General features: G+C 54.1%; 1 protein-coding gene across 6 annotated transcripts; it reads left to right on the top strand.

Moving 5' to 3' along the window:
* The first annotated feature begins 3673 nt into the window (after positions 1 to 3673).
* CD5L (CD5 molecule like) lies at positions 3674 to 15586 on the top strand. Of its 6 annotated transcripts, none has more exons than XM_043567750.1 (7): positions 3678 to 3849; positions 6175 to 6201; positions 8778 to 9098; positions 10689 to 10715; positions 12279 to 12593; positions 13555 to 13875; positions 13987 to 14674. In XM_043567750.1, the coding sequence occupies exons 1-7, from the start codon at positions 3822 to 3824 to the stop codon at positions 14016 to 14018; spliced, it is 1071 nt and encodes a 356-aa protein (XP_043423685.1). In that variant the 5' UTR covers positions 3678 to 3821; the 3' UTR covers positions 14019 to 14674. The 6 variants fall into 6 exon arrangements, with proteins under 6 accessions (XP_043423687.1, XP_043423685.1, XP_043423688.1 ...); XM_043567751.1 differs by lacking the exon at positions 13987 to 14674 and adding an exon at positions 14696 to 15586 and having other exon boundaries at positions 3683 to 3849; XM_043567752.1 differs by lacking the exon at positions 10689 to 10715 and having other exon boundaries at positions 3674 to 3849; positions 8778 to 9119; positions 13987 to 14675.
* The last annotated feature ends 7684 nt before the right edge of the window (positions 15587 to 23270 follow it).

Consider the following 23270-nt stretch of genomic DNA (forward strand, 5'->3'; position numbering starts at 1 on the left):
AAAAATAATGATCAACAAACCATAAATAACAGAATATCTATTAATAGGCCATGTGACTAGACACCTACAGTTTTGGATAGTTCATGTTCTCCAGAACAATCCATTCTGTCTTTAGATTTTTTTTCATGATGAGTTGAAAAAATATATTTTCCTGCAGTTTCCATATGTAGGTCTTGTTACCTCTTTGGGAAGCTCACGGACCAGTTTTACTCTTAATGCCAGAGGCCTGTGCTTACCCTTCATCAACCCAAGTCCTCCATCCTGGTCTTGAGTTCCTTCTCAATCCTGAACACTGTGCTGGGAGGGAGGCAGAAAAACACGTGAGAGGAACAGAGGGGGTCAGTGGTGGTGTTTATGGGTGTTTACAGATGTCTACAGGGAAGAGTAGCCGAACCCACCCCAATCCTGCTTTTTAGATCAATTACTTTTAGAAAATCAGCCCAAGACAACCCCAGTCATGTTGACAACCATGTCAGAATGCCAGTCCTTACCTTCTCCTCCCAGAAAGCACAGCCCAGTGACCCTCACCGGTGGGCTCTGTCTCACCTGTCCTGAAGCCAGACCTACATAAGACGGGAGCACACGAAAGCCTTGTCCTCCAAAGACTAAGTGGGATGAATCTCCTGGAAAAATAATGTATCCATCATCATGGTGGTGGATTCCCATAGACTTGGTGCCTCATTAGCTCTTCAGATCTTCCTTTGATCACACAAACTCCATGTGGACAGAGTACTTATGTCCTGCCAGTTTTTCCTCCTGGAGACCCCATGGCCTCTCTCCCCCAGCCACGTGGACATAACGGGAAGGGCATGGGGTTCCTGATGGTTCTAAAGATTCCATGATGTTCGCTGGAATGCAATCATTCATTTGGTCAGAGTCAACAATCACTTATTGTGTGTCAAGCTCTGGGCTGCTGAGGAGGAACAAGGCAGGCGATTTCCTGCTCTCGCAGAGACTGCTAGTAATGGGCACGCTCGTTACTCATAGAGGGGCTTTCGCCTTGATGCTAAACCAGCAGAACAGGAGGCTCACCCTTTGATGGCGTCCCCGGAGAGCATCTTCTGTGTTCTGAGGCGTGTCGTGGATGGATGTCCTCCAGACGACAATCTACGTCCACACAGCTTTGGGCCTCCCCACCCCCTGCGCCCCAGCCCATCGTTCCCATCTGGATGAGCCTCTTACTGCTAACCTTTCCTCAATCTCCGAAACTCCCACCTTCGCTGCCACCCAGTCCTGTGGCTCGGGTTTCATCGTTGCCCAGGTCTGCTTCTCCTCTAAGACCCTAAAAGCTTCATTCCAAGTCTCCAGTGCCTTCCCATCCCATGAACTTCCCAACACTGGCCTTCCCTGGCCTTCCTCAGAGACATCCCTTTTGCCACGGCTCCTTCCTGTTCTCACTTTTTCTCAGCCCATTTCCCGGCCTCCTCTGCATCTTGCAAGACATTTGGGTCGCTCTGTTGGCCCGAGCCCCGGCATGGTCACCTCCCAGCGTGCCTTCCCGATTAACCTCCAAGTCCAGATCTGTTAGGCCCACACCCTCACCCCCACCCTCTGACTGCAGAGAGGGCCTCGCGGCCGGGCACAGGCTGCCTCTCACAGATGCAGGTGTCCAGCCACATGCTGAAAACAGTGCTCGCCCTCATGTGGGTCTCCTTCCTCTTTGTGATGGTTTCAGCTCTGACCACTTCTCAGAGGCCCCTGTCCGGTCCAGCCTCCCTGGTTCCCCAGAAGTGACGTATCCCCCCATGATACACCCAAGGCACTGTGACTGACGTGCCGTCCTTCACTCTCCAACAGGTGCTGACACTTATCGATATTTTCACCCTCTGTCACATTTTTCCCTTCCAGAAATCTGAGAATTACCTTATGCCACCAACACTCAAAGAGCAAAGCCTTATAGACCCTGTAATTAGTTACCTCTTGTAGCCCTCCCCTTGCTCAACAGCCCTCGCCGGCTCCCTCTGGACCGGAGCCTCCCTGGGGCCACACTTCCTGTGGCGCCTGACGGGGCAGTCAAAACATGAGTGCCACATGCATCACATCACAGGGCGGCTCTTTGCATCCTTGGGGCGATAGCCTTCCTTTCCTTTCTTCACGTTCCTGACTCTGCTAGTAAAATATGTTGGCAGGAAAGCTTTCGTCTTTATTTTTCCTCCCTTCTCTTTCACCCGATGTCCCACACGATGGGGGAGAAATATCTCTGAGCCCGGAGGCCTGAGCTCCTTGCTGGTTGGTGGGCTCATGGGCCACAGCAGGTCTTTTCTTCTCCAAGCATAAACTCTGTAGGGCAGGTCTGCCTCCCAAAGGTGAAGATAGATGCACAGGGTCTTGGATCCCGGTCGCAACCTGACGGAGGGTCGTCAACAGGAAAGCTGATGCTTTGAGGCTTTTCTGCATTCTGGGTCTGCTACTGCATCATTTCAAGATTTGGAGAGTGAGGGTGTGAGTAATTAGCATTTACGGACCCATTTGTGATAGACCCTCCACCACGTGTAACTTTCAACACCAGTATCCCTGGCGCCCGACCGCCAGGCGGGCTGAGACCCAGCCCTTCCAGACCAGCCTGCGTCGCTCTGGTAGATGATTCTGTTCTGTCCACACATGCAGAGCAAAGCCTTTCCCACTCCGGTTCTCCGGCCCCCTTGCCCCTCACCTCCTGCCCAAGAGTCATCCCCCCTGTGAAGTCCTTGATTAGCCCCAAGTGCAAGTGACCATGGCCTCCACTGTGCTCCCGAAGTGCCATATACTTTGCTCCCTCAGCTGTTCGCAGACCCTGTCGCAGCTGCACGACCGTGTCCCGCATCAGTGTCTTTCCTGAGCCCGTCACACTCATCCAGCTCTCTCGCTACTCAGAGCTCTTTACCGGATACAGTGATAACCAAGCGACGAAACACAGGATTAAAGAGCAAAGCCCAAAGGAGCCAAGCTTTGTGCAGAGTGACGTGGACATTTCAGAGAAGCAGCAGCAGGAGTGACGCCGGCCTACTCAGCTGAGCGCTCCATAGTCCAGCGTTGAACAGCTCTGGACGTGCGGCTGTGCTCGATAGCAAGGCGGGAGGCTGGGGAGACCAGGGATCTTGCTACTCAACTGCTGTCTATCACATCCTGGTCTTAGGAGTGACTTGATTTCATGACCTCTTTTTTGCTCGGCTTCCAAAGATGGGCATGAACCAGGACAGGTAGAGAAGAGCAGATCCGTGTACTAAGCCCTCTGCTCTGTGCCGGAATGGCTGGCTTGAAGGAAAAGGAACCTCGGCTGCAGAGATTGACGCCTTGACTCTGAATCGTGGCGCCTCCAAGGGCAAGTCTGGATTCACTCTACTCTCCTTCTCTATTCTCCTGGTGCTTCCATCTGGGGCGAAGGAATCAAAGTTGGTCTGTCCCTCCCACGAACCCCACATGGAGGTCAAGGGTTGCCTGATCTTAGCAGGTGAAATGGCCCTACTCTTGGTCCCCGCCTGCCCTCGCGGGAACTGATTGCCGTGGTTACACAGTGAAAGGTCTGAAGCAGAGGTGGTTGGAGCTGAGATTAGAGCAGAACCAAGTCAGGGCAGCTTGGGGGTTTTGTAGTTTCCTTCTGTTTTCGCTATCTTTCTGCCAGTTCCGGCCACCTCCCTTCCTCTGGGGATACGCTGAGCTCAGCAAGCCCGGCTCCACCAGCTCTGCCCCCTGAGCCCATTGGCTTCTGGTCACCTGATAATGCTCTTGCTGCAGACAGGACCTCTGTCCCACGGTGCACTTGTGCCCAGAACTCTCCGTTGCTGCCCTGGGGCCTCCTCGCGGCCTTGGATTCCAGCTCAGCCTCTCCCATCGCCTGGCTCATGGCGCTACTCTTCTCCCTAATCCTTGGTGAGTATCTCGGGCCCTGCTGGCTGAGGCTTCAGACCCCCCCAGAACCCCCTGCCCAGCTGGTCCCACTCCCTCTCAAGGAGTGACTTCTGCTCTCCTGCCCCTTCTGTGTCCAACAGTGTTCTAAACCCAAAGCCACTCAGTGCACACCCAATTTAGAATCCACTGTGATCCCCAGAGGTTTTATTTTTTTTCCTATTACTTTCTATTTGCCCTGACAAATTTATAACAGTCTATCATTTCCCCTGTTGCATAAATTTCCCCAAAGGTACTCTTTTTTTTGAAAAAGACAAGTGAACCATGCGTAGCAGCAGGTGGGGGAAGAAAAGGAAGTAGAACCACAGGCAAACACCTTCCACAGGCCACGCTGTCCAGTTTCCTCCAAAAAGTGTTTCATGCGGGGTTTCCCAGTTTCTTATCATCCAGATTCATTCACAGTATATGGGATTTTGGAGTCAAAGGGACCCGAGTTTCAATTCTCGTCCTTTGATTTCTTGGCTGTCTGAATTGTTCAGTTACCTTCTCTCTCTGGAATCTTGTTTTCATCTATGGAATGAGGAGAATATTATGTTCTCTAGAGGCCTGTGGGAGACTTTTCACGAATTAAGAAGCTTGGGGCATCCAACAATGCCTACTAGGTCCCTCCCCTAACTAATCACAGCCATTTTTAAGTTTTATTTATTCATTTGGAGAGAGAGAGGGAGAGATGGAGAGAGAGAGGGAGAGAGAGAGGGGATCCCAAGCAGCCTCTACTCAGATGCAGGGCTCAGACTCATGAGCCGCGAGATCATGACCTAAGCTGAAATCATGAGTTGGACGCCCAACTGCCTGAGCCACCAGGCATCCCAATCTTACCCACTTTGTATTGTCTTGATGTTCTGGTGCATCACTGGAGCTTGCACTGGGCTCTCAACCAGGCAACGATGTGCTCTGTGCAGGATGCTGGCCACTCTCCTAAACTCCAGTGTGTCCCCTGTATCACCCAAGAGCGGGCCAGCCCATCACACGCATCCTACCCTGTCTTCCCGACTTTCCTTCGGTCCCACCTCCTTGGTGAAGCCTCTCCGGTCCGGTCCCCCGCAGTCATCTACTCTGCCCCAGTGTTTTCAAGTCACTCTTGGGCTCTGTCACTTTCACACCTGCATGTCAGGGTCGACACGCTCAGTTTCCTCTCCGTGTGCACATGCTTCGTGCTCTTTACTGGAGATGTGGGGGGTTACGTGTGATACGATCTGGAGTTTTAGACAGCTGCGGACAAGCGGCCACATCCTGAAGGCCAAGGGCTTAGGGTTGTTAAGAAACTACTTGGCATATAGTCCAGAACAAGCCAATGAAATTCTTGAATCTGCCTGAAAGGCTCTAGACCAAAGTATTAGCTCCTTCACAAACATTCCACAAGATGTGGGGAGGGAAAAACTGTTCTGCACTGCAGAATGCCTAGGGCCTTGGGGACCACTCGGGGACCACAGGTGGACACAAGGTTCAGGACTCTTGGCAGCATTAGAAGGGAGCCCAATGCGTGGAGGATCCCGGCCACCCAGAGGTCCTGCGGGAAGAAACTATGATGTCCTAAGACGTGCCGGTGCTTAAGGCTGGGGATTGGGAAGCAAATACAGAGCTGCTTTCCGACCTGTTGAGCCCCCGGGGGCCAGCAAACAGCCTCCAAGCTAAGGATGGTGTTTACATTTTTCAACGGTGGGGAAAAATATCCAAAGGAGAATGATATTTTGTGCACCGAAGTCTGAATCTCAGAGTCTATGAACAAAGGTTGGTTGCAACATGGCCATGCTCTTTGTGCTCATTTGGACACATGGCAACTCTCACGCTACAGTGACAAAGTTGAGTAGTGGTGACAGAGACCGTGTGGCTACAAAGCCCAGGTTATTTGTGATCTGGCCCTTTACAGAAACAGTACACTGGCTGTGGTCCCAATGCAGCGCCAGTGAACGTAGACGATCCCTCCCCTTTCCCCCGCTCTGAGCTGCCGTGGTGGTGTCGCTGCCTTCTGCACCAGAGCCCGTTCCGGGGACCTCTGACACCTCTTCCTGTGGAGCCCAGAGGCTGCACAACACCCCTGGGGCAGAGCCAACGTTGCGTGTTCGGGGAACATGATGGGCTGTGGCAGACCGGTCTTTGTGGTTCCCAGCCACTGTCCGTGTGTCCTTGCAGGGGAAGGTCCCCACAGGACCGAGTCTGGAGGCTCTGTACCCACACTTTAGCTGCCCCACAAAGTCTAGCAAAAAATTTCTAGACAGTCGTGTTGTTTGAACAAAGCCTTGGAAATGGACTGTATGATCTCACTCAACTTCCTTCTTCTCTCCCCAGCCATTTACACTGGACCTGGCATTTTAGGTAAGACTTTTTGAGGTCCTTGAGAGGCAGGGGGGGACCTCAAAAGGCAAGGGGGGACCCCTTGAGAGTGGGGGGGGGCTCCAAGCTCCAGAGATGGAAAATTTGAAGCTTCCTGGGGCATGGAGAGAGGCTCTATTCGATACAGCCCTGGTAGATTTCCTTCCCGGTTTCTCAGTCCGCCCACTCAGTCTTATGTGGATGGCTTCCCACCTCCAGAACCTGGGAGGGATTCGGGTGGCATTTCCCGAAAGGGGATTCCCTCCCACTTGGCCTCTGTGGCCCAAGACTCTTGGGCACCTCCAAGCAGCAGATGGCTTTGTTTGGGGCTCGGAAAGCATCTCACCTCCTCGCGGGCATATCTGGGTGAGGAGCTTCCTCTTGCCCTGCTGGGCTCTACCACTGGCGGGACCCTGTGTCAGCCTGCATGGCTCCTTTGAACTAGAAATGCGTCAACTTGTATGCGGCCTGTGGCTCGACCGGCAGCAGGCGGGCTGGATTTCAGCCTCCACCGGCCCCTCGAGTGAGGGTCCTTGGGCAACATACGAGGGGAATGGGTCTCTCAAGAGGAAGACTGATGCTCCAGACTCTAGGGGTTGGTCGTGGACTATCAGCTCCTTAGATATTACCCCATCCGTCTTCTTTGTCTTGACGGTAGAGGCTTCGCGAGAGAGGGGCAGCCACTAGCCTCTAGCCTCTTTACTAGAGAGGGGCCCCGCACCTGCAGGGTGCAGTTCGATTCCTTCTGGAGTGCTGCCTGGGGTTCTCAGCCTGACGCTCAGATTACACGGGCCTTTTCCTGTGGCTTCCAGGGCTGTTCTTGCTGCTGGCACAGGGACCACTGCTCTCCAGCTTTCCATGGCCTGGGACGCTCCCCCTCCACCCCAGGGTTCTGCTCTGGAGCCATCAGCCAACACAGTAGGTCGAGGACACTGCCGGGGATGCAGCTGCCTCGATGGTCCCCCAGCCCTTCTCCCTGGCTTTCAGATCTCTTCGCAGTTGGGTTTCTTGGACACTAACGCTGTTTCTTTCTTACATATTTCTTCTTTCCTAGGAGGTGTTTTATGCCTCCTTTCTGTGGAAAGGAAAACTCACTTAGAGCCAGAATTTTACAATTCAGAATCAGATAATGTGTGCAGCCAGCATCCCGGAGGACACAATAATGCCTGTCTAAACGCTAATCTTGCAATGAAATGCTGTTTCTGGGTGACTCCTCTAGGGTTACCTTTATTTGTAGGCTGCAAACTTAGGTGTGCAAAAATGAAAACCTTGCTTAGTTGTTTTGTAGTTACATTTAAATCTCTGTCTCTAGCCTCCATGCCTCACATTGCTTCCCTCAAAAGACACATGGAGGAAAAGGAGAGACACAAAAGCAAATGAGCAAACCAAAGGTCAACTTCCAAAGCACTTTGAAGTCAGCCAGCTCAGAGCTTTCCCACTCAGCCATGTCTTCTGGGGTTGAATGCAGGTTCTAGAGGATTTGTGTGCCACAGAGGCAGTGGGAGATCTGCTCCTTCGAGGTCATATTCCATTCCTGCAGGTGCCTGAGTCACCCACGTGTCCCACGTGGTCATAGGCGACAATGCTCGCATCCTGGTTGGTCACAGACCAGCAGGCACGTGCGGTCCCGCCAGGTGCCCCAGACCTCTCTAGGTCAACCGCCCCATCCCGTGGAAGCAAGGCTGACTCAGCTTTTCTGTGCCACGTTGTCACTCGGAGGCTGCAGGAGACCCGCTGGGGTTGCCTCAGATGTCTTAAATATAATGTCCTTGAGGACAGCAGTGTGGACAGTCTTGTTGGCCACTGTTCTTTGAGTTCATGAACATAGTATGTGCTCAATAAAAGTGTGTTGCCTGATGAGCTCGTCTCTGTCCTCCCCACAGCCATCACTCTATGTCTATGTCTTGCTGGAAGAGGGAGAGGATTTCAGTTATTCTTTTCCACCCTCAGAGTTGTAGCCGGGAAGCAGAAACAGGTTCTGGATTCCTCAGAAATTATCTGGAGGCTCTGGGGAGGCTGCCTCCTACCCCGGCTGCTGGAACCCTCTGGACTAATGACCGAGGCTCAGATATGCAAAGGCTTGGCCCCTTGCCTACTTCTCTCTGCATTCTTCTGAGCTGTGTTCTCAGACATGGGAAGATGTCATAGGGAGCAGCAAGGTAGGGGAGATCGTTGATATTGGGAGAGAGAGATAGTCAGGTTGTTCAGCCCAAATTATATCTAAACATCCTGCCTCATCTGGTGGCCATGGGGAAGGACAGGGTCAAGAAGAAAGAATGCAACAGGGAACACCTCTACGTTTGTGTTCTGACCTGGGGCTTCCACCGTCTGGCCACGTGAGCATGTGTTTGTAGGTGTCTTGCCGTGGAGTTTCTTGGCAGGGTAAATTAAAAGGGAGCAGAATCAGAGCTTAGGGATGAGGTCCTGAAGCTCCTCTCCCCCGCCCCTTCCCTTTTGAACCCTCCTTTCCCATCTTCCAGCTTTCCAAACACCCTCTGTCAGTGATGGAAGTTTCCTGAGATGCCTGCATCCTCTCCGGGCTCCTCCGGATGCCCAGCCAGGCTCCCGTTCCTTTGCAGGGTCTTTGTCCAGAGTGCGGCTAGTGGGAGGTGACCACCGCTGTGAAGGTCGTGTGGAGGTGCAGCAGGATGACGAGTGGGTCACCGTGTGTGATGACTACTGGAACATGAGCTCTGTGGCCGTGCTGTGCCGGGAGCTGGGCTGTGGAGCGGCCAGGAAGACCATGAGTGGCACTGTGTATGGACCAGTGACACCAAAGGACCAAAAAGTCTTCATCCACCTGTTCAGATGCAATGGGACTGAAGAAAGCCTGTCTCAGTGTGAGAAGGAAGATGCAATTGGATGCTCCCATCTTGAGGATGCGGGAGCCGTGTGCGAGAGTGAGTCCCACAGCCCCTCAGGCCAGTTCACCTGTCTGAGCCCACTGTGGACTCGACACGCGGCTAACTGGCTCCTCACCCTTCCTGTCTCACCTCTTCCTGATCGTGGGCCCTGCAGGTGAACACTACCCTCACTTAGTATTGCCCGTGCTCTTTGGTTGAGGTACCGCATTCACCTTAGTTTCAGCCTACGTGAAGGGCTGCTTCTCCCCTTTGTGCACGTGCGTGCACGCGCGCACACACACACACACACACGAGCACGCACAGATCCATCCACCACTAAATGTTGGATCAAGAGTATAACCTGTGTCTGGAGCTTGGCGGGAGGTATGGGGAAGAAAAGAGCTGGTGAAGTACGATGTATGGTTCCCGGGTTTTGGTGCTAAAAAAAAAAAAAAAAGTACAGGGGCGCCTGGGTGGCTCAATTGATTAAGTGTCCGACTTCAGCTCAGGTCATGATCTCACGGTTTGTGGGTTCTAGCCCCGCATCGATGATCTGGAGTTTTAGACAGCTGCGGACAAGCGGCTACATCCTGAAGGCCAAGGGCTTAGGGTTGTTAAGAAACTACTTGGCAAATAGTCCAGAACAAGCCAATGAAATTCTTGAATCTGCCTGAAAGGCTCTAGACCAAAGTATTAGCTCCTTCACAAACATTCCACAAGATGTGGGGAGGGAAAAACTGTTCTGCACTGCAGAATGCCTAGGGCCTTGGGGACCACTCGGGGACCACAGGTGGACACAAGGTTCAGGACTCTTGGCAGCATTAGAAGGGAGCCCAATGCGTGGAGGATCCCGGCCACCCAGAGGTCCTGCGGGAAGAAACTATGATGTCCTAAGACGTGCCGGTGCTTAAGGCTGGGGATTGGGAAGCAAATACAGAGCTGCTTTCCGACCTGTTGAGCCCCCTGGGGGCCAGCAAACAGCCTCCAAGCTAAGGATGGTGTTTACATTTTTCAACGGTGGGGAAAAAAATCCAAAGGAGAATGATATTTTGTGCACCGAAGTCTGAATCTCAGAGTCTATGAACAAAGGTTGGTTGCAACATGGCCATGCTCTTTGTGCTCGTTCGGACACATGGCAACTCTCATGCTACAGTGACAAAGTTGAGTAGTGGTGACAGAGACCGTGTGGCTACAAAGCCCAGGTTATTTGTGATCTGGCCCTTTACAGAAACAGTACACTGGCTGTGGTCCCAATGCAGCGCCAGTGAACGTAGACGATCCCTCCCCTTTCCCCCACTCTGAGCTGCCGTGGTGGTGTCGCTGCCTTCTGCACCAGAGCCCATTCCGGGGACCTCTGACACCTCTTCCTGTGGAGCCCAGAGGCTGCACAACACCCCTGGGGCAGAGCCAACGTTGCGTGTTCGGGGAACATGATGGGCTGTGGCAGACCGGTCTTTGTGGTTCCCAGCCACTGTCCGTGTGTCCTTGCAGGGGAAGGTCCCCACAGGACCGAGTCTGGAGGCTCTGTACCCACACTTTAGCTGCCCCACAAAGTCTAGCAAAAAATTTCTAGACAGTCGTGTTGTTTGAACAAAGCCTTGGAAATGGACTGTATGATCTCACTCAACTTCCTTCTTCTCTCCCCAGCCATTTACACTGGACCTGGCATTTTAGGTAAGACTTTTTGAGGTCCTTGAGAGGCGGGGGGGTGGGGGGCTCCAAGCTCCAGAGATGGAAAATTTGAAGCTTCCTGGGGCATGGAGAGAGGCTCTATTCGATACAGCCCTGGCAGATTTCCTTCCCGGTTTCTCAGTCCGCCCACTCAGTCTTATGTGGATGGCTTCCCACCTCCAGAACCTGGGAGGGATTCGGGTGGCATTTCCCGAAAGGGGATTCCCTCCCACTTGGCCTCTTGTGGCCCAAGACTCTTGGGCACCTTCAAGCAGCAGATGGCCTTGTTTGGAGCTCGGAAAGCACCTCACCTCCTCGCGGGCATATCTGGGTGAGGAGCTTCCTCTTGCCCTGCTGGGCTCTACCACTGGCGGGCCCCTGTGTCAGCCTGCATGGCTCCTTTGAACTAGAAATGTGTCAACTTGTATGCGGCCTGTGGCTCGACCGGCAGCAGGCGGGCTGGATTTCAGCCTCCACCGGCCTCTCGAATGAGGGTCCTTGGGCAACATACGAGGGGAATGGGTCTCTCAAGAGGAAGACTGATGCTCCAGACTCTAGGGAGTTGGTCGTGGACTATCAGCTCTTTAGATATTACCCCATCCGTCTTCTTTGTCTTGACGGTAGAGGCTTCGCGAGAGAGGGGCAGCCACTAGCCTCTAACCTCTTTACTAGAGAGGGACCCCGCATCTGCAGGGTGCAGTTTGATTCCTTCTGGAGTGCTGATGGCTCAGAGCCTGGAGCCTGCTTCGGATTCTGTGTCTCGCGCTCGCTCTCTGCTCCTCCCCCGCTCATGCTCTGTCTCTCTCTGTCTCAGAAATAAATAAACATTAGAAAAAAAGCAAAGTATGATGCATGCTCTTCCAGCTCTCAAGGAGTCCACTATCTGGAGCGTGGACGAGAGCCGTTCCCTGGAAACCCACACAAGCCTGGTGTATGTATGTATAGTTGCCGTATTTCTTCGCCCTCTCCACACACTTGCTTCCTGTGTGCTAACAGTCCCCTCTCTGTGTGCATTTCCCCCCCATTAGACTGTGGTTTGGTGGCGGTTAGGGTTAGGTTGCTCCGTGTCCTCTCTTTGTCACCCTGCAGACTGTAACCAGGGACACAACCACTCAGGCTGCCTGACGCTGGAATCTCATTCTTATTTCTTGGAGAGGTGGAGGGTCAGGAGCGCTAACCCACGATACTTGGGTGATAAACGCTGAAAACAAACCCAAACGCTTTTGGTCTTGGACACAATGTGTAGGTGACTATTGCATTTATTTTGTAAAAATCTACACAACGCCTCCGCTTGCCTCTTGGGAGGAACAAATGAGAATACGAACATGAAAATAACTTGAAAAACTAAAAACGTTACAGAAATAATTAACTCACTCGGAACTGAAAAATGACATTCACTCCATCGACTCACTTGTCCATCCTTTCCACAAGCACCCACGAGGCAACGCTGAGCACTCTAGATGCATCATACCAAGCGCCAAGAGCAGAGGGACGTGTCCGTGGGGCTCTATTCTGGGAGGATCGTGTTGTTGGGTAAGCAGACACCTGCTCTTTGCTTCCCCACAGGGCCGGAGAGTGTGAGGCTGGCCGATGGCCCCAGGCGCTGCCAGGGCCGAGTGGAGGTGAAGTTCCAAGGGGAGTGGAGCTCTGTGTGCCAAGCAGGCTGGAGCTTTGCAGCCGCCAAGGTGGTGTGCCGGCAGCTGGGGTGTGGACGGGCCACCCTGACCCGGAGAGGCTGCAACAAAGCGACCCAGGGCCAAGGGGCCATCTGGCAGGGAAAGGCGTCATGCTCAGGACAAGAAGTGAACCTTCAAGATTGCCTTTCTGAAGTTTGGGAACACAACTGTACCCACAATGAGGACGTGTGGGTCGAATGTGAAGGTAATGCCTATGAGTCCAGAGGCAGGTTCAGTCATGAATTTAGGTCAATCGGATTCGCTTTCACCAAGGCTCACGGAGAACCCGTCATCCATCAGATGACGGTGACAAATTTACTTAGCTTTGCTGCCCATCAATTCTCTTGTTTTTAAAATGGAGACAATTGGAGAGTCTGGGTGGCTCAGTCGGTTAAGCGTCCAGCTTCGGCTCAGGTTACGATCTCACGGTTCTTGAACTGGAGCCCCGTGTTCAGGTCTGTGCTGATGGCTTGGGGCCTGGAGCGGTCAAATTCTGCGTCTCCCGCTCTCTCTGCTCCTCCCCTGTTCATGCTCTGTCTCTGTCTCTCTCTCAAAAATAAATAAAACATTAAAAAATTTAAAATGGAGACAATAATATGTGCCCTTGTATACGGAGCTGCTTTAAGCCATCTTAAACACTATATTCACATGAACTATTATTATATTGAATTCTATTTACTAGGAACAGGCACACCATTCCAGGTATTGTTGAGCTCTTCAATTTTTAAAAAACTAGTGGAAAGTCATTTAGTGACGTTAGATTTTTTCACGTTTTTAAAAAATGTGTATTTTTGAGAGAGAGACAGAGCGAAAGTGGGGGACGGAAGATCCGAAGCAGGCTCTGCCCTGACCACAGTGAGCCCGACGCGGGGCTCAAACCCACGAACCTTGAGACCGTGATTTGAGGCAAAGTCAGAGGCTTAACTGACTGAGCCACCCAGGTGCCCCTACTAACGTCACATTTTAATAAACTAGATGGGGCGGTGGGAAATCCTGGTGAAGGAAAGGGACCGGGGCCGCAAGGTCAGGTCCAGAGAAGGGGATGTACGCTTGGAAGCCGGGTGGAGAGTCTCAGGTGCTGATGGGATCTGAGTGCCGGCTCAGAGGAGCTTACCCATCATCCTCCCTGCCTCCCGCCCACCCCCCTGTCCCCCCCGCACCTGCAGATCCCTTTGGCTTGAAGCTGGTAGGAGGACGCAGCCACTGTGAGGGGAGGCTGGAGGTGCTGCACAAGGGCGAGTGGGGCTCTGTCTGCGACGACGGCTGGGGACAAGAAGCAGACCGGGTGGTGTGCAGGCAGCTGGGCTGCGGGCAGCCCCTGTCTCCACCTGTCAAAGTCCGGAGAAGGTTCGGCCCCGGGGTCGGCCGCATCTGGCTGGACGACGTCAACTGCTCGGGGAAGGAGCCGTCCCTGGAGCAGTGCCTGCACAGGTCCTGGGGCTACCACAACTGTAACCACAGAGAGGATGTGGCTGTGGTCTGTGAAGGTCAGTCCTGGGTGGATGGGCCAGCGTGGCGGGAGGGGAGGACAGGGGGGCTCCCTCTGGGGGTGAGACCCCGGCTGCCACGCCGCTCCCCCACTTTACGCTTTCTTCCAGGGACACGAGTGAGGCCTTCCAGCCGTAAATAGAAACAATAACGATACTGATTATTGATAAATCCCAAACCGTCTACCTATTGATGTGAGAGCAAGAGAGGTTTTAAGAACGGTTGGACCAACACCCTTAGATCAAACACCGAGAGAGTGAGGCTCAGAGAGGATAAGCAACTTTCCAGAATCATAAAAATTGCTTGGAAATGATAGAGCAGAGCGAAAATGCCCGGTCCTGACTCTGAACTCAGGGGTCATTGTCCCAGACGACCCCAGCCCTCGCACCCTGACTTTAAACTACGGGAGCCTGTCCACCTCTTTCTACCCGTGTGACTCCCTTATTTGAGGTGAACCCTTGGGAACGGGGCTGGGGTAGGGGGCTCTCTGGCAACGCCCGGGAGACAGAGTCTTCTCAGACAGCTGGCAGACCAGCCCCGAGCTGCAGGCGTCTTTGGGGGAGGGAAGGAGGAAGCCAGAAAAATGCAGGCGTGACCCCTGGGGTCCAAAGCTCCGCTTTGTGAGCAGGGTAGATATGCAGGCCTGCTCGGGTGAAACAGCACCGTGGGGCCGGGTAAGGGCCGATGGGGCCGAGCAAGGCGGTGACCTCTCTTTCCTCTCCGGGGACCCAGTCTTCTCTCTGAGCCGTTTAGAGCTTGCGTGAAGCCCTCCTTCTGGACGTGCCCCCTTCTCACTGTACATGCTTCTTCTTTCTGCAGAACAGCAGTCTGGCCTACTTGATGCTTGACCCACAGGCCCCAAGCGCCCTTACCTCTCCTGGGCCCTGATCGGCCCGGCCTGAGCCCCCCAGCCGCAGGCTGTACCCACAGCCCCGCTCTGCCCCCAGGAAGAGTCTGAACTCTGCCTACGCCTTGCTCCAGAGCCAAGCGCTCCCGTGGTCGCCCGGAGTTACCGGGTGTTGCAAGCCCTCCGCCGGGGGAGATGGGCCTTCGTCCCCTTGCCCGCACAGCGGCCCCCCTGCCCCGGCTGGGGCCTCTCCTGCCTCCCCTCGCCCAGCCCGGTGCTCTTTGCAGCCCCATCTCTGTGCCTGTGAAGAACGTGAAGGGCGCAGGACGGTTGCATGGAACTGGGGGGGAAAGCTTAGAACCTTTTAAACTCTTTTTCTCACGCTTCGGACGACCACGACAATTCATTGCACCTCGCCGCCCTCCTGCTCCTCGGTGGCGTCATGTCCTTTCAGCAGCTGAGCAGCGTCCTGGAATTCTAGACCCTTTCATGGCACCTGGAAACCATGTTGCACCCCCTGAACGCCTGGAAGAAAACGGCTCTGGTGACCAGCCAGCGAGGTGGCGGCCTATCGAGCCGCTGCGCGCACACATGCGTCCTAACGGGTCCCAGGAGACGCGCTGGCTGTGCGGCTGTGACCGGAAGGAGGGAGAGGCCCAGGGCCGTGCCTCACACCAGTCAGATGGTGCCTCTCATTTTAGCCTCTCACAGGCTGGCACCTGCAAGTCTGAGGCGACGCGCGAGGCTGGTAAGGAGAGAATCGACACTCGATTCTAAAACTCGAGCCTTAGACTCTGAGCACCTGTAATGTGCCTGCATTTACGCCGCCTAATAAAGTCGATCTCACGGTCTAAACGTCTCAACCGTTGGCTCATGTGCGAGGTGCTTTTTTTTCTGCCCCGGGGAAGCAGGTGCGTCAGCGACGGCCTTTGGGGCAGCAGAGACCCCACCAGCACTTAGGACCCCGTGCCTTCTAGAGCCCTACCCTCCTGCCTCTTCCCTAGGGTGGGGACAGGGGACAACCTGGTTCCGGAGCAGAGAAGAAAAGGCCTTATCACACATTTGGGGACCGACCCTGTGACTCAAAGAGACTTGCCTTCATTTGCTCAGCTCCCTTTATCAGATGAGGTCTTCCCGATTTCCCCCACAGACCAGTACCCTGTTCCTGTCACCCCAGAGGAGCTGGAAACCTAGAGCTGCCTGCACCAAAAAGCCGTTGTATCCAACGTAGAGCAGAAAGGGTTGGAATTTCACAACAGGAACTCTGAATCTCCCTTAATTTCTGCATTAGAATTTCGTTTGTGTCCATGCCGGCCAAGTCCCCTGAGAACCCGTCAGATCAAAGTAACAGCACTTGGAAGAGACGGGGTGGATCCCACCCGGAAGCAGGAGCTGGCAGGAGCCTAAGTGGTGTCACCGAAGGAGAGAGTGCGGAGCTGACGCTGGCCTGTTGGAACCGTTGGGGAGGAGGCCACCTCGATGTCCACAGCGGGCACGGATGAAATAGCGAGCCAGGGCCCGAGGAGATTCACGTGTGACAGTGAGTGCCCGAGCTCAGGCTCTGCTGTGTCCTCTTGGACACGTGGCTAGTCTCTCCTGGGTGCCTCAGCGGCCAGCGCCCCCAGCCTGGCTCCAGCAGGGCAGTCTGCTCTCCTCGAGCTCTGCCTTCGGGGGGAGTAGTGCCTGCACAGGTCAGGGGTTGTGAGCTGGCTCACACCTTCTCCAAGAGACCCTCCTGAGACCCGACCCCTCCTGACCCTTGTCAGGGCCCTTGCCGGGGCACTTCTTGGCCCACACATGCCCCGTGTGCACCCCCACATCTGGCCTGGGGCAGACGGGGCCCTCCGGGCCTGTGGGGATGGGGACCGACCGTACCACCTGCACAGTCTCCAGCATAGAGGGGTCCCCGGCCCTGAAAATCACCCCGAGGCAGCAGTTACAAGTCTGTGACAATCAGCACCCCCTTGCAGCCTAACAGGGTCGGGGGCCTCGCCAGCAAACAGGGCTCCCAGATCTGTCTTAGTAGGAAACACTGTGGGCAACCCTCTGGGCACTCAGGCAGGCGGGCCACTCTCCAGCCACTGTGCCTTCAGTGGACTATCGTCCCCTGGGGAGGTGACTTAGGGCCTGCAAGCTGCCATATGCCTCATTCCCCAAGGGCCACTCTTGTGGCCCTGCCTGTCCCACCCTCGACAGAGGGTCCCGATCACAGCACCCACACCTACACCCAGCCTGCACAGCCAGCCGGGGCAGAATCCCCAGTAGCAGGGGCCCACGCCCTGAAATCACCCTCAGGCAGCAGCTGCAAATCGGCTGCAGTCAGTGAGTCCCGCTGGGACCTGCCACCTCTTGGTCCTGGCTTCTCCAAGCAACTGGGGCTCCCAGCTATCCCTTCCGTCGAGATGCAGCACGTGGCCAGTTCTCAGAACGGACGGGACGCCTTCCCACCGGGGCAGTTGACACAGCTTGCTTCCCCCCTGGGCCGTCTCTCTCTGTCTGCCGGTTGGTGGTTGGAGACCCTGACGACGTGGGGAGGGCAGAGCCAGAGCGTGGAGGGGCCCGGACACCCAAATGGCCCGGTGGCATATGCACCTCATCGGGTCTCTGCTGATAAGAAACAAATATGGCTTGTGTTAAGCCGGGAACACCTTTGGGTGTCTCATTTACAGCCCTCGGCTGATTCTGGCTCCCACGGACATAAACAGTTTTTACAAAATCAACTGCATTGCTTCAGAGCTCACCAACACACTCTCTGACGTGACTTCGGCTTCCTCGGAAGCCTCTAGAACTTGGCGGTAATCAGGAGACGTGCAACCTGGCCCACTGGTAATTCCATAGTTAGTGTAAATTAATCTTTTATTTTCGACAGTCTTCTGAGCCTTTTGGTTTGTAAACTATACCCAGCCTGTCCATTGCAGCCGTCATTGTGTGTGTGTGTTTTGGGACTTTTAAATTATTCATAAAATACTTGTTATCATTATTAATATTTTAATATTAATATTATTATTAACAACTATTAATTAATATTCATTATTAATCGGGCCGAGAGAGAGGGAGACAGAGCACCCGAAACAGGCTCCAGGCTCTGAGCTGTCAGCACAGAGCCCGACGTGGGGCTGGAACCCGAGAGCCGTGAGATCATGACCTGAGCCGAAGTCGGATGTTTAACCAACTGAGCCACCCAGGCGCCCCTAGGACTTTATTATTTTTTCAAGAACAGTTTTAGGTTCCCAGCGGGATTGAGAGGAAGATACAGAGCGTTCCCATACACCCGCTGCCCCCACACGTGCACGGCCTCCCCCGTTACAAACATCCCTCTTCAGCGAGCACGTTAGTTACCACCAAACTCCTGTGACACATCGTGACACATCATTATCCCCCAATTCCATAGGTTACACCGGGGCTCACTCTTGGTGCTGTTCTAGGGTTCGGGCAAATTTATACACACGTATCCACTGTTACAACGTCACGCAGAGGAAGTTTATCCCCCTACAAACCCTCCGGAGTCCTCTGTGTTTGCCTAGTCACCCCTCAGCCTCTGGCGACCACTGATCCTTTCACTGCCTCCATTGTTCTGCCTTTTCCAGGAAGTCATAGAATTGGAATCACACCCCACGGAGCCTTCTCAGACTGGCTTCTTTTACGAAGCGATACGCGCGTAAATGTCCTCCATGTGTTTTCACGGCTTGGCCGCTCATTTCTTCTTAGCGCTGAGCAATATTCCGCAGTCTGGATGCACACAGTTTAACCTACGGAAGGATATCTTGGTTGCTTCCAAGTTTGCAAACCCGTGAACAGAGCTGCTTATATAAACATCCACGCACAGACTTTACTGTGGACACGGTTTCAGCTCCTTTGGGTAAATACTAAGGAGCATTTTCAAACAACACCACCCTGTCCTCCTGGCCACAGTCCATCGGTACCATGAGTGGGCGTCGGTCTGGAGCTAGAAGGATCACCCCTTCCTGGGAGATGGGAGCTGTCACTGAAGGAACATTGGTTTCTTCAGGTGGCTGGGTTTGTAGTAAGTTGTCCCAGGAGCAGTGGGAGGATCAGAGCATCAGAAGCCCTTCCACAGAGATGCACTAAAATGTAGGAAGCAGAGGGGAACACAGAGGAGAGACAGAGAATCTGGACAGCACTTTCCGTTTCTGGTCCTTGTCTTTTCCGGTCGCCATTCCTAGCGTTGCGCTCCGTGACAAAGCGCTGTATGCTTATCGTATACATTTTATGGATGTATATGTCCATCTACAAAAATATACGCTTAAATTTTGATCGACTTACCTCACTGGTTCTTGCACTGCTAACCAAAATAACCCTAACCGGTTTACGTGCTTAAAATTAATGCGCCGATAATTTGCGCATCTCGGGTGAGGTTCGTTAGCTAAGCTCGTGTGTTAGTAATGAGTCAATTCTCACCGCACTTGAAGCATCAAACCTGGGAAGGATCTGAAAAGGCAGAGATGCCACCACAACAGGTGCAGGTGGCTGTGTGTCCCGGGGTGCTAGTGTTTCGTCCACGCCTGAGGTCATGACCTCTCTGAGATCGGCAGAGCTGATGTCCCTCCAGCCACGTCCTGTCCAGCCTCCTCTCTCGGCCTCTTTTCAGGCAATGGCCTGAAGCCGTCCTGCTCTCGAGTGACACCAGTGTTCCTGCTGTGTTGGTGGGTGCTCAGTATACACAATGTGCAGTGACAGCCTGGAAGGAGGCTCGGTCTCTCTAACTCCCAGGAGGAGAGAGGGCACCCTTGACCTCAGTGGCCCTTCTACCGGACTCTGTCCCTGTGAGAACCTCCTCATGAGGTTGCCCCAGAGACACAGGAGGGGAGTCCCGTCGGGGTCAGAAAAGCAGGGAGGAAAACACTGCAGGTGGTCCCTGGTTGTCTGAGGAGGAAAGAGGGACGTCTGAAGATGGGAGCATAGAGACGACGTTTTGCCGAAGTCATAAAGCTTTGCCCGGGACAGGATGGTTGGTGTCCGCTGAAGGTCAGTTAATTTCCGTCAGTAATTTCTAGTGGACGCTTCCACTCCCCAAAGTGTCCTGGTTTCGATGATAAATTTTGTGCTCATTTTGACACTGAGGGATGGTTAGTACTTGAGAACTGCATTTGACACGACGGGGGCCATCAAGAGTGGGGTGTCATTGCCCAAAGCTCGACACCCTCTTCCCCACAGAGCAAACTCCCAAGGACCCAGCAGGTGGATGGGCGAGTCTCACGCCTCGGCCACTTCCTCTCCGTGACCTCGTCTCCCTTCCCAAGGTCTTTCTCCCGCTGCTTCTTCAGCAGGACCAGCCAGTAACCTGTGGTGGGGAAGGTGGCCCAGACCATGAGGATTCAGTGGGATTGGCCCACAGTTTGATTTGAATTCGCGACAGTGCTCTGAAAGTCGGGAGAACGACCTCCTCTTGTGATTTGCTCCCGACGCAGGACCCCAGACCCAGCATGCTCCTCGGACATGCTACCATTTCTACTCTTCCCTGAACTCAGGCTTTCCCTCTTAGGCTTTCTTTCCTTCTACCCTGAGGTGAGGGCATCACATCTTGTGGGGACTTGACGGGCAACGGCCCAGGTCCAGCTGTTCCCTGCAGGCTGGCCGTGGGCGGGATGAGAGGGTGTCTTGTCATCGAGAGTCATGGTCGAGTCAACTCTGGCTGGTGGAAATGTAATGTAGAATGTAGAATGTAGAATTTTCTAGTAGCCATAGTGGAAAAAAGTAAAAAGAAAGAAAAAAGAAAGAAAGAAAGAAAGAAAGAAAGAAGGAAGAAAGAAAGCGAAAGAGAGAGAGAGGGAGGGAGGAAGGAAAGAAAGAAAAAAGGAAACAGGTTGGGGGGGGCGCGCCTGGTGGCTCAGTCAGTTAAGCATCTGACTCTTGATTTCAGCTCAGGTCATGACCTCACGGTTCGAAAGTTCAAGCTTGTGTTCAAGCTGACAGCACAGAACCTTCTGTCTCTCTCTCTCTCTCTCTCTGCCCCTCCCCCACTGTGCACACACACGCTCTCTCTCTCTCTCAAAATAAACATTAAAATTTTTTTAAATAAACTTTTAAAAAATTAGTAGATTTTATAGAAAAATCCAAAATCCTGGCTTCTGTGAACAATCAGATGATGGAACAGCATGTCCTTTTACCCTCAGGGCAATGACCTTCTGCTCCCCGAGGTGGGCGGTCCCTCCTCCAGCCCTGGCGCCCCCGCTGGCCCAGCTCCCCGTCTGAAGGATCCCCACGCTCTTCGTGCAGGGTGTGCTCCGTTCCAATCTCCCCTCTCTGTCTCTTCAGCCTCCCACTGTGCCAGCACTCCCTCAAATTGTGTTCCAGAACCTCGGCAAAACGCCTCTCCGTTCCGCGACTTGGTGCGTGCGTGCACTCTTAGCCCTGTGTGCGTCCCTCCTCACCCAGGCTTCTGGAGACTCCCAGCCACCTCGGAGGCCGGCTCAGACCTCAGGGCACCTCTGGAGTGCCCCGTCTCCCGACACCGGCTCCCTCGGGCTCTCTGCTCTTATCTCTCCCCCAGAACTCCCGCAGTCACGATTGTCGCAATGCCCTGTGTTCCGTTTGCCCACGAATCTTTCTCGCCTGCCACACTGTGGGTTCTCGGTGCTTAAGGAACGTGTGATTCTCACGTCCATATATACGTGCTCAGAACGCAGCATAATGTGTGGCACGTATCGCCGTTTTCAGGGGACGGGTAATGCTCCTTCATCCACCCAAGCGCAGGACGGACGGAGGGTAACGGGAGTCCCAGAGAGGGGAGCAAACTTGAGCTTTCCACCAGTAAAAATTGCTTCGGAGGAACTGGCTGTGCTGTGTGGCCTCAGTGGTTCTCATAAGTGACCACGACGCTCGGCAGATTTCCCATCGGGGCCACAGGCAGTGTAGACAGCCCTGGGCCTCTGCAGCAGGGACAGAGCCCGGCGTGTGGAGGGGGGGGAGTGACCAAGGAGACCGCACAGAGGCCTGCTTCTCAAGGACAGAGCCCGTGTGGCACCCAGCCACACAGGCTCAGCTGCTCCTGAGTTTATCGGCCAGATAAGTCACATCCCCTTGGTAATATTCCCCCTGAGGTACAGTGAAGAAATTCTCTCCCGTTTACGGAAACACGGGGACCCTTGGAGGCGTACCCCTAGCAGTCTGTAAATAGGTGAGTGACACCACTTTGAAGATGAAATGATAAATGAAGGTGACAACGCATGCTGGTGCCTGGCCACGAATCTGTCGTGGACCCGTGTCAGCCTCTCCTGCGGCTGTTGCCACAGCGATGTCGCCGGCTCCCCGCTGATGGTTACTTCTTGCCCAGCCGACTGAGGTTTTGCTGGGCTCAGCTGGGCTTGAGCTCGAATTCCCTGTGTCCTCTCATGCTGGAAAGCGGGTCAAAGGGCAGCCAAGAGACACCGTGCGCCCGCGGCCAGTGTCCCATCGCATGCGGCCATGCCTCGCGCACTTACACCCGCCGGCCAGCGCAGAGCCGAGCCGGAGCCAGTGACACGGGGACGTCACTCCTCTCCAAAGATGCTTGAGTGAGTCACTTGATAATGAGAAAGCACATGCAATTCCTTTACGGGAAGGGAGCCAAGGGGCGCCTGGGTGACTCAGTGGGTGAAGCGTCCAACTCTTGATTTTGGCTCAGGTCACGGTCTCCCAGTTCGTGGGTTCCAGGCCTGCAGGGGGCTCTGCGCTGACAGCTTGGAGCCTGCTTGGGGTTCTCTCTCTCTCTCTCTCTCTCTCTCTCTCTCTCCCCCTCTCTCTGCCCCTCCCCAGCTCTCTCCCTCTCAAAATAAATAAACACATTAAAAAAAAGGAGGGAGCCAATAGTGGCAAGCGGTAATCTAGTCTGAACAGTGACGGCAAACAAGTGTCTTCCCACTTCCCCCATTTTCCTCGTCCGGAATGGACGGGAATGAAGAGTCGTCCTTCCAACCACGTATCTGGGCCCCGTGGCCCAGCAGCTGACGCAAGATTCACCGTCCCAGCCTGCCCTACAGAAGGCCAGCCCCCACTCTCTCAATACGGCGGGTGAGTACTACAGATGTCTCCTTTCTGCCACGTGCCGGCCACCTCCGTGTCCTCCTCGCTGCTCCCTGGACCAGAGTGGGGGTCTCCTAGGAGAAGCGCAGACCCACCCACACCCCCCCCCGGGAAAAGTCTGACCCTGATTTCGGAGCCCCCGTGACAAAGTTCTTCCCACATTCCTCTCCCTGCTGGTGGTGCTCCCTCTCGCTCACCGCCTCCACATCAGACCTCGCCCCCGTTTACCGCATCAGACTCTTGGTGGGTTCAGATTTCATCATGGAACCGCATAGTTTATATGCGTATAATTCATACGAATGTACTTGTTGGTGTGTGTCTGCCAACGATGTCATAGACATACAAGGGTGAAAGAGCTTAACGAATCATGTACAGCCTTAACCTGCAGAGGAGGGGAGAGAGATTTTTCTCCTGAAGGAATTGTGAAGGCACGCACCCCAGCACGGGCAAAGAGCACGTGTGCGCACACACAACCTCACGCGCTGGGCCGAGAGGACGCCACGTTCCTCAGCGAGGGCGGAGCCT

This window comes from Prionailurus bengalensis, chromosome E4 (assembly GCF_016509475.1).
Source record: "Prionailurus bengalensis isolate Pbe53 chromosome E4, Fcat_Pben_1.1_paternal_pri, whole genome shotgun sequence".
NCBI classification, from domain to species: Eukaryota; Metazoa; Chordata; class Mammalia; order Carnivora; family Felidae; genus Prionailurus; species Prionailurus bengalensis.